Source organism: Arvicola amphibius, chromosome 2 (genome assembly GCF_903992535.2).
Source record: "Arvicola amphibius chromosome 2, mArvAmp1.2, whole genome shotgun sequence".
Taxonomy (NCBI): Eukaryota; Metazoa; Chordata; class Mammalia; order Rodentia; family Cricetidae; genus Arvicola; species Arvicola amphibius.
The window spans coordinates 115,952,943-115,964,340 of NC_052048.2; the positions used below are offsets into that span (position 1 = coordinate 115,952,943).

At 43.8% G+C, this 11,398-nt stretch overlaps 1 protein-coding gene across 1 annotated transcript in view; it reads left to right on the forward strand.

Annotated features, from left to right (window-relative positions):
* Window positions 1-11,000, forward strand: part of LOC119806863 (S1 RNA-binding domain-containing protein 1-like) — a 74,056-nt gene extending 63,056 nt beyond the window's left edge. Inside the window, exons 5-6 of the mRNA XM_038318923.1 lie at window positions 7,373-7,557; window positions 10,169-11,000. Coding sequence (XP_038174851.1) covers window positions 7,373-7,557; window positions 10,169-10,458 — 475 coding nt within the window. The 3' untranslated portion in view covers window positions 10,459-11,000. The remainder of the gene's footprint in view (window positions 1-7,372; window positions 7,558-10,168) is intronic.
* Window positions 11,001-11,398: the final 398 nt, after the last annotated feature.

Sequence of the window (11,398 nt, forward strand, 5' to 3'; positions counted from 1 at the left end):
ATCACATAAACTTGGCACCCTGCTTCCATAGACAGGGGTGAAACTTGTGTACAAAAAACAATCAATGTTGACTTTTGATTTATTGAGAAGTTATAGTGGGTTTTTAAGACCCAAAGTATAATAACTCCATTGAATGCACACAGTGGGTAGGAGGACCCAGACCAACACCTATGGGCTAGCAGTAGGGCAGCTGCCTCAAGTGGGCAGATGGCACACTTCCAGTACCGAACACCCTTAGTGTGGGCTGTCTGTGCTGCCTGCACTTCTCTTTCAGAACTGTCTGTAGAGGTTTTGTGACCTTACACTAAGTTGTGCCCAGCTAGGAGCAAAGCTTCTAATGACAAACAGCTGTACTGCAGGAAGTTTAAGTTGTGTGTGTGTTGTGTGTGTGTGTGTGGGTGTGTGTGTGTGTGTGTGAAAAAAGCAAATAGGTGGTCTGGGGAGACAACTCAGGATAAAGCACTTGGCACACAAGTATGGGAACCAGAGTTTGGATATCCAGAACCAAGTAAAGGCAAATGGGCATAATGGGCAGCCTGTAATTCCAGCCTTGGAAAGACAGTCTTCCTGGAGATAGCAAGCTGCAAAGATTAGCCAATAATAGATAACCACTTACTTAATCTAAATATCTCACTGTAGTTCCCAGGAAGCTTGCATATCAAAAGTGCTATCACAAAAGTGGGAAATGACTGCAGAACACCTGCCTGCTGAAGTGTGGACCACCAGGCCGTGGCATTCCTGGAAGTACCACACACATTGTTCCAACACAGCCCAGTTAAGCTCCTAGCAAAACTGGTGGAAGGTCCTAGGAAGTGAAGTCCTCAGACTGCCTGATCAGATCCTGGCTGTTGGACCTCAAACCTCTAGCCTTAGTGTTCTTGTCTGTAAAATAGTAGTGCCGATCTCATGTGACTGGGTATGTGATGTATGTCATATACTTAGTTCCTGGAACACAGTAGTGGCTGTAGTGATCGCTGTTATTTTTGCTGTCGTCAAGAAGGTGCTGTCAGCTAAGCTTTGGGGGGAAAAGCATGGAGAAGTCACAATAGCTTCTCTAAGGCTGTGGTGGGGGAGGGGACTCTTATTCTAGCCTGTGATCTGGTTGTAATTTGCACATTTAGCTTTGTTAATTCATATCAATACCTGTTCCTGGGACTGGGGAGTAGTCTGGTTTCTCTGCTAATGTATGTAGAACAGCCAGCTCCTCCCAGTGGAGGAGAATGAAGAGGGAGCTGCAGGCCAGCCATGGACTGTGCTGCCTTTAGAGGCTTCCACCATACAAGTATTTGTCTGTCCGTCTCCTTGTTCAGTCTTACTCAAGTTTAGACCCCTCAGTCTGGAGCCTGACTCTCAGGAAGGTATTGATTCTATCTCCTGTTCTCTCACCTTCCTGCTCCCAGTCTAGCTGTGGGTTTGAGTCTCAGCCTGTCTTCTGATACTATGCCGTCATAAATGAGCTGCTTCCACCTCCCGTCCCCACTGAAACAGAGGCCTCCTAGCCATTCAGGGGCAGCTGGAGATTTACCAAAACAGCGGATGTTAGGAAGCTTCTGCTAGTTTTTAGAAAGGAACGTCATTGACAATTGGCCCTGTGGTATGAAATTTGCCTCTTAGGAGTCTTCCCTGTCACTTGGGCTTGCTCCAAGTGACACTAGAGTGACTTGCTTCAGCTTTTCCTTCTGTCAGCCGCCTGTGTGCTTCTGAATACGATTGCTTTATTTATCCTCCTCTTTCAAATAGTTGCAGGCACTAATCCACATTATGGCTTTACAGGCAGTAAATTAAATTATATTCATTCTAAACACAGTGTTTTTGAACTATATAGAGGCTTCAGCCTTTGAAACCACTAACTTAATTTTGTTCAACCCTTACTCTGTAACTCAAAAAGAGCCAAAGTTTCTTTCTTTCAAATTTGGTTTAAAAAATAATAATAAATTGCTCGCAGGCAGTAGTTCTGGGTGCCAAATTTTATCTGCAATCTGAATCTTCTGTCTGCACTGGAGCTCCTATAAAGTCGGGGGTCAAAGTGTTAGTGAAGATGTAAAGGACTGCAACTTTTCCTCTAGCTCCAGCTGCGTGACTGCACTGGTCACCTAACCTCTCGGGGGTTGATTCTCTTACCTGTAAAGCTACATCTGCGGTAAGATTTTCCAGGGAGTGAAACGCATGTTTGAGCACTTTGAAAGTGTGTACCTGTCTGAACATGAAGCTCTGCCTCTGAGGACAGGCAGAAGTGACAGTGTCCCAACTGGCCTCTTCTTCCCCAAGTCCTGAGAAAGCTTATTCAAGGCCGAGGATCTGTTTCCTTGATATCGAATCTCTCCACATGAATACTGCTTACTGAACCAGGCTAAGCAAGCTTTTCCAGTGTATTTTTAATTGGCCTCAGCATTTTGTCACAAAACTTTGATTTTAGCAAATTCTCCTCAATATATTTGAGAATGCGTAGGCTCACTGGAAAGGAGGTAATCAAACAGGGATGCTGTCATTCATTCTGTCGTAACTCCACCATTGGGCTCCTTCGTTTCAGTCTCTCTCTGTCTCTGTCTTGTGTGTGTGTGTGTGTGCACATGCATACACACCCACACTTGTGACTTTTACGTTAAACTGTGATACTTACACAGCATATGACTCATAGAAAGTTGTTCAGTTGCTCAGGAATAGGTGCTGTTTATGGCATTGGTTGTTGCTTCACCAATCTTAGATGCTTTGGTGAAACTGTCTCTAAACAGGTATCGTCCTAATGCTTGAACTTCTAGAAGGCTTGTCAAGATATTTAACTGGCACATCTTTTTAAGTAAAGTTCATTCCCTATGTTGGAGTACTGAAGCTTGTGAGTTTTACTGAAACAGCTGCGTGAGGACAGGTTCTCCTTGCAGTTACTGCAGCATGCAGTGAGTTCTGCTTCTGAGCATTGTCTGATGGCCTTAAAAGGAAGGAAGTGTCTCATCTCACCGCCTGCAGGAGGGGAGAGGGGGATGGGGAAGACCCTGTATTCCTCAATCAATGGTAGCAGGTTCTTGGTTCTCAGTGACTTTCTGCTACTCACCAGTGCAGGAGACATTCTGAAGACATTCTAAATAGTGCCCCAAAATGGCTCTAAAGTCATCTGTCCCTACTCTGGCCCAGATAGTGCATACTGTTTAAAACTGTGCTTCCAGGGCAGAGTGTGAGAGTCTTCACAGCCAGCCCCATTATATCTCTCAGGATATTTATCTTTCTGTATTCCTAAAGCCTTGTCTGCTGTACTTTCTTATGGAGAGTTCTTTGCTCTTTTTGTGGTTGATTAAATGCTAAGAAAACCCTCTCAGATACCATTTCCATTATCACTTTGTTAACCTCTTTTCCTGGGCAGCAGTCAGCAGCTTTGGGGCCTTCTGTACATGTACTTTTCTTGGATTGTCCCTTGCTTCTGGGGTGTGTATCAGCAGATTGTTAAGGATTCTGGCCCAGGTCTATGTCTTGGTTTATCCAGGACAAATGTGAAGGTTCTTAGTGATGAAAGTGCAGTCCCCATGGCTGTCACCCGATGTGATCACAAGACATCTCATACAGTCAAGTTGGTCCCCTCTCCATCAATCCAGACAGAACTCGTTGTGCACAGTGCCCCTAAATATACCACCTTGGATAGGCAGCGGCAGAGGCACAGCGGGTCTTGTCATTTGCCACACTGTATTAAAGTTTCTTCTCTCCTCGTTCCAGTAATAGCTGTGAAACTCTATGTGTATCTGGAGTCTTTAGAGTAGCAAATCATTGCTGGACTTTTGAGTCAGTGCCACCACTTAACACACAACTCCAGCCTAAAAAGCTAAATCTCCCCACGTCATGGAATTTCTCCATACATTACCAGTTGTGACCAACCCTCTGTTTCCTTTTTCTTCCAAAATGGCTGTGTTCTTGTGTTGAATTTTTTACTTGTTGACAAAACTCCTACAATGAATGGATAAAATGAAGCAATTGTGAAAAACTCTGAAAACCATGGAGTTTGCTATGGCAGCATCGCTCTCCCTCTCCCTCTCCCTCTCCCTCTCCCTCTCCCTTTCTCTCTTTCTCTGGGTTGTAAACCGTATGTGTTTTTTTTTTTTTTTAAAGTCATGGTGTTATATCACCAAGGTTCTTGTGAGCTCCACAGGGTGTCACATTGCTCTGTGTAACAAACCCCTCTGCTCCTAAATCCCTGGGCTGGGAATGATTATGGAAATCTGAATGGTCATTTCCAAAGTCTTATGAATCTAGAGAATTTCTTACTCTTTGGGGGGAAAGTTTTACAAAGACTTTTCTTTTCTTTTGTAGAGAAAGACCTGGCCTTTGTCGCAGGCTTCTGTTGAAAACGTCAGCAGTGTTAGCTTGTGTAGCTTTGTACTTGCAGGGTGAGCGTGGTCTCCACTGCAAAGTCTGCGTTAACTTTGTGCAGATGTGTGCTGAAAGAACACGATGTGCTTATTTGTTGCATTTATGCTACTTTCTTACTTTAAGTAAGATGGATGAAATTACATATTAAATAAAAACAGCAGCTCCAACAGCAGTCCTTAGCAAATGGAAAAAGCCTTCCAGAGACAGGAGAGAAAACAAGACGATGGTTTTAATAACTCATTGACTTGTGAGAACTGTCCATTTAAAAGCTTGTGTGTAGTAAGTTCTTTGTGGGATTTTCTTGGTGTTAACTGCCTAATGTGTAGAAGTGATCTGACATTAAATTGTGCTGGTGTGATATTTCCCAACACATTGAGTTTTATCTTGCCAAATATAACAGTAATTTTTATGTGTACTCATGGCACGGACACCTATGTGTGAGATGAGACTCCAATGACTGGGAATGGCTGCATGGCCATGGGCAGGCTATTAAGCCTCCCTCGATTTTTGTTTTCTGCACTTTAAGATTGCTTGGATCAAATGAGAATGTGCAGCTAGCAGAGCTTGGTGTATATTCATCTTTATGGGCTCATTCTAGGTCCCAGGCTTCAAGGATGTGTTTTCCTTTTGTACTTTTGAGCTAGGAAGTACTTTGTGTTGGCCTTAGTTCTCAATTCTAGAGGGAAATTTGGAATCTGGAGAATGCTTTTCCTGAACAGCTCCTGAGCATGAAGTGTTCCCTCCTATCCTGGGCAGCCAAACGTACCCGAGACCCAGGTAGGGTAAGACCTGCTGCAGTGCTTGCTCCGGTCCTCCCCAGGTTTTCCCTCCCTTCTGTTGGTTTTTTCTGTGGACTGGTCAACTTTAAGGAAGTTTTCCAAATGCAAGAACTATTTAACTTTCTTCCTTTATGGTTAAAAAATAAAGTTGATCCATACAGAGCTTTAGCTGGAAGCAAACATGGTACTTTCTTACTGATTTCAGTGACTACTACCTTTTAGGCTTCATGAGGATGAAATTGACATATGAAATACACTCCTAGGTTAAACAAACCCATTTTCTTCTTATAGTTGCAGTCACTAAAAGCAGACTTTTTATATAAATGTGATTTTTGTAGCAGTTACTATCTCTCCGGTGTGTATGTGTGTGTGTATGTGTGCGCACGTATGCACATGCAATACAATCTTAAGACTCTAAGTGGCCTGCTGAGTGGGTGCTTTGGGAAGTTTTCTGCCATAGCTTTACTAATTGCTAGATGCTTTTCATATATATGTATATTGCCCAAAAGTCCACTAATTTTGTGCATTTTAACAAATGGTTAATTGTGTGAGCCAGAGTATTGAGGTGCTGGAAGGTGCTCTACATAGTAACTAGTTGTACACACAGTAAAGCCAAACTAGTGAGTATCAGAAAGGGCTGTCCAAAGAGCAGCAATTATTGAGAAATGAGTTAGCTGTGTGCAGACACTGCCTGTGTCAGCTACCCTATCAGTAGGAACTGCAGCAGCTGGCCCTCGTGCTGCTATCCGTCAGTCAGTATAACACACAGGCTGCCTCTCCGCCTGCTGGGGAATCCCTGGCCTCCAGAGGATGCTCGTGTCCAAAGAAGGATCTAAGCATCACTCCTTGTCTTCTTATGAGACTGCTAACCAAAATAGATCCTCATGAGAACTTGGTGGATGCTAGAGGATCTTCTAAAATAAAAACTATGGCTCCAGAAATGTAGAAGGGTTGCACATTTGAACCAACCCAAGAGACATCCTAGTTAAATGTGAGGTGAGAGGCCTTTTCCCACCAGGTGCGAGATAATCAGCACCAGAGTATCACTGAAGAAAGAGGTCTGCTCTGCTTGAGCACTGTGCAGACAGAGACTCAGAATGGCAAGCAACCAGTTCTGCACAGTGCAGTTGCCTGCCATGTGGGCCAGATCTAGAGACAGACCTCCAGCAGTTTCCTTTTCCCTTCCTGTATTCAAGAGGCATTCTTAAAGGAAAGAATTTGAGGGCATTAGTATCACTATCTGTCTGATTACTGTGTTGACATTTTTAAAGTGCCATTAATCATAGGAAATGGAACTTAATGATGTAGAAAAATGCCCAGCCAAGGAATGTCAAGGAAGGGAGCTATGACCCAGAACTCACATGAAACTGAAGGGAACTGCATCCTAGCCATCATTTTTTTTGTGTGTGTGTTGCTACGGCTTTACCTCTGCTCAATAATTGGGTAGCATCTTTGCAAGAAGGGCATTAGCAAACACTGCAGAATGTGATGTATAAAGAATAAAAAGAATATTCATGTTCAGATTATATCTTTGAGATTTTACTTGCCTCCTTTTGGGAAAAAAATCACTTTTTCTTTCACATTCCCCCTTTTATATTGTTGCTGTGGGGTGTGTCCAGGTTCTCTTATGCATGCCACTTACACATTCTATGAGCACTCACAAACGCCTAGTTGCCCTCTGGTATTTATTTCCTGCTGAATACTCCTAAAATTTTTAGATAATTTCATGTGTATGTGGCCCAGTGGCGTTTGTGTCATTGGTACTGGCAGGTCACCCTCCTGTCACATAGACATACACATACAGCAAGACGATGGGACATGAGCAGAGTGTTTGTCAGAACTTGGCAGTGCTTGACATATGCCATGTTGGATTTTAGTATCACCAATAGATTGGATGTGACTGTTGCTCTAAATTCAAATGTTTTCCTAACTGAAAATCGTAGGAAACATGAGGTAAGTACAGATAGCCTTGTCTAGAAAGTCTGCATGTGGCACTGAATTATAATGAACAGCATACTGTAAAATGTTCCTGGGCCAATTCTGATCAGGTGCTGCCATTGGGAAGTAGCACAAGAGTTTAAATTCACTCCTCCCCGCCCACACGCCCTTCAGCTACATCACTCATTACAGCAGAGGCGGTTGATGTATAGTGACCTGGGGACAGAGAACTTGAAGATGACCTATGCAAGAAAATGTAAAAACGTATTACTGATGAATTTGGGCTTTTTCTTCCACTGAAGGTTTTTGTCATTCATTGGTGGGACACTGCATGAGATTGGAAAGCCTGAAATGCAACAAAAAATAAATTCATCTCTTGGAAAAGAAAGTATCGAGAAGATTGCAGAGAGGTTACAGACAACGGCACACACCTTACAGGTCATCATGGACGGTCTGAGCCAGCCCGAAAGCTTTGACTTCCGAACAGGTAAGCTGAACTTGAGTTGTAGCCCATGCCTTTGTATAGCTACGCCATCACTTTTGATCCTCACAATGGCTGAGTGCCTGCAGTGAACAGATTCTGCCATCCTGTCTGTGAGAGACCGAGGGTCAGCATTTGTCCTCCGCAGTCACTAGAATTGGTGTCTGGAGTCAAACAGAAGCAGGGCTCTGACTCCTTGCCCGCTGTTGATTTGCAGTGCACTCAGCTAGATGATGCATCACTGTCTGCACAGAGGTGTGCTCTCCCTGAGTATACTGTAAATTATCTTCTGTCTGAAGTGCTGGAAGGTAAAGCTTTCCCTTCATGCCAAGTGAATCTTCTTCCTCAATTGCAGCCTTCCAGGTTTCTGGATTCCATGTCACAGAACACGATGAGCAAATAGATGATGCCTCTGTGTGGATCATTTTTCTAATTTAGCATACCCCTGGCTTTCTGTGCAGGGAGAGGGTGAAGGAAGTATTATAGCCATAGTTGTTGAGAGCAATGGCCCATTGAGACTGAATTGCCACTGGAGAAAATAAAACACTGAGTAAGACCAGTGGTATCAAAGCCTTCCGGTTGTCCTTCATGTGAAGTGGCTGCTCCACAGATGAAACTGCCAAGAAGCCTGCTTCTTTCTGTGTGGATTCCATGGCTGTCTTTTGCAGAAATACTAAGATCAATGTCTCTCACACCGGGTGAAATTGGTGACATGCCTATGTACCAACTGGATGGTTGACAAAGACTTTAGCCACAGGTAGCCTATATTGGCTTTTCCTGATAGCTTGGTTTTTCTATCACACTGTTGATTGCTTTATTACTCAGTTGTACTAGGGACTCAAAGGCAAACACCAAATCAACCCCGCTAAGCAGAGGGCCTTCCTTAATGAGCCTCTTGTTGAGCAGAACACAGACAGACCCAGTCTTTCCAGCGTGACAAGTACAATTTCAAATAGGTTTCTTTAAGCAGACTTTGCAGTTAAGTCACAGTTTTCAAGATATTTGAGAACTATCATTTTACTACGGAACACATTCCCAAAGGGGCCATGCTGATGAGTCATACTTTGGAGGTAGAGAGGGGATAGACATATTTTGGGCATTTTCATAGTATAGTATTTGAATTACATCTCTTTTCTCCATTTTCTCAAAAGTATTTCCTGTCTTAATGGCCTCATTCTTTCTTATACTCATAAAACTTCAGGTTTTTTTCAGTGACATAATCAATTCCTTTTTATCAAAGCTCTCCTTGCAAGTTAGTTTCCTTAATTAGGAACAAGCTGATGGCAGTGACCTAACTGTGTGCTGCTTTGGCTCTCAGTGTGTTAAAATTTGCGTGTACATGGAGGATTTTGGGTTTCTCAGTGGCCCAAGCCATCTAGGGGAACATGTTGAATAGCTCTTCATGCAAAGTTAAACTGAGCAGCTGATCAGAGCCCTTTAGGGATTGGCAGCAACTGGACTTCTGCAAGGAAGAGGAGGAGAGAATTTTCAAGCATGGACCTGGAGTCCATCCTGCCCTGGCCCTCTGTGGGTTGAATTCCCTGAGGTTTCCTGCTTTGGGATTCAGCATCAGGTGAAATCTCAGAGTCAGTCCCCATATTGGGGTGCTTAATGAGGACAGTGAAATTGGGTTTCCTGGGTTTGGGCTTGTTTGATAGCAGTGGGAGAGCTTATTTCTAAGATCCTGATCTTACAGTGGTTGGATGAGGGAGGACAAGAAAGGTGAGCGGTTGTTACTACAGTCATAAAGAATAACTCAGCAAGTAGCCAGGGCAGAGCAGCAGCTGCGGAGGAAGTGGAAATGGACTGGGTGCTGACTTTGTAAGGGCTGGTGTTGGTGAATAGAAGCATGGGTAGTGGGGTGGGCCAGGAGAGGACTGTCAAGACTGCGATGGGGACCTCAGTATCTTTGCTTTGTGTATCTAGCATCCAGCTGAGCACCATGACCATGAGGTAGGAGGAAGTGAATATTCTATCAGCTTAACTGAAGGAGGAGAGAGAAGACTAGCTCTGACTGCTCTGGGTTTTTGAGCCATAGGTAATAGAGAACCTATGTATCCTGATTGAATAAATATGTTTGAAATAGAAAGCATTGACTCCTGAATTCCCAGTTTGTGGGAAGAAGTAGAGAGAGAACATTTGATTTCACCCACATTTGTCCAGAAACTAGTGGAACTTTCACCACCTTGAAACAATTTAAGAATCCAGGAACTGAAAGCTAACTCCTGCTTTCGTGTCTCCAGGGCTCTCCTTTCCTGAGTGTTTGTCATTTAGTCCAGTGTGGTCACCAGCAAAGGTACACTCCAATAGTCCTTTGCCAGAAAGAAAATGAGACCGTCTGGCCATGGCCTTACAGACTGCTCATGTTCACGTTTTTGAGACAGACTGTAGAGAGAAGAAAATGTCAGAGAAATTTTTCTTGAATCATCTGTGTAAACTGTTTCTCCCAGGACGTATTTTTTTTTTTTTTTTCAGGACAAGCCTGTGCGCTTGGTTCCTTTTGTCTTCCTCAGAGACTGCTATGGGTCTGGACGTCCCTGTCAGTGCACAGGGAACTCCAGGCCTCTCAGCACAGCGCCTTCGAGGTTATACTAACATTTGCCCTCTTTCCTCACAGATTTTGATAAACCGGACTTCAAGAGAAACATAGTGTGTCTGGAAGATCTGCAGGTTGGAACAGTTCTTACAGGCAAAGTCGAGAATGCCACTCTGTTTGGGGTTTTTGTGGATATAGGAGTGGGGAAGTTGGGTCTGATTCCTATACGAAGCATAACAGAAGCAAAGCTATCTAAAACAAAGAAGAGAAGGAGCCTGGGCCTAGGTCCTGGAGAGAAAGTGGAGGTGAAAGTCCTCAGCATCGACATCCCCAGATCTAGAATTTCGCTGGATCTCCTTCGGGTGTTGTGAGTCCCCCACTGAAGGCCAAGCACCATTGTGTTTCCTCATTTCTGCAGCTTTCAAGGACAAGCCAAAGCTCAGGAAACCTAGACAGCAGATGAGAGGGAATCCTGGGTAGAAGTGTTGGTCACGCCATCCTGACTCCTCGTTTAGGAAACCACTGCTAATGGCCCCATGGCGTTGGGCGGCAGCAGTTTTCCTACCTTTTGTAATTGCTCGTTGACTGCTCTTCTGTAGCAGCTGGCTTCACTTCTCCCTGCCAGCATCTGCTTTCCTGGACCTGGGCGGGTTGTTTCCTTTATCTGAAATGCTCGATGTTGGTTGACATATTAGGACTAGCAATCGTTAATCCTGCCATTTTTTTAGTTGATAATTAGGACTTTTGCACACAATTCATAATTTTTTAATAATAATCTTTATTTTCCCTTACCAAACTGAGCAAAAATATGCCAGTAAAAGAAATTATCATGTATTTATGACCATCAAGTCAATGACAGTGTGTTCTTCAGAAGAACATGTGTATGGCCCTACAATAAATGACTGGCTGGTGACTTTGGTTTGCTGTGTTCATTGAGTGAATGCTAGAAACCACACTGAATTGAAGTTTGTGAAACTGTGCCTTTGGGGAACTGGGAAGAGTCTGGAAATGTCAAGAATTACTTTATTAACTTATCATAGAGGGCATATTCTCTTAACTGTTGGAATGAAACTTCAAATCAGAATAAAAATGACCTTCGAAAAGACCAAATGTAGATCAGATGAGATGTGCCAAGAACAGTGTAGGACGTGACCCTGACTCTTGTTGTTCAGTGAAGAAGGTAAGTGTTGCATGAGAGCTCGGGCTCAAATGAGGTGAGCAGAGCCGCTCTGAGCACTGCTGCTGTGATGGTTTGCCCAGTAGTGTATCTGTGTGAACAGTGACCTGACGGTCTCCACGGGTCTCTATGGG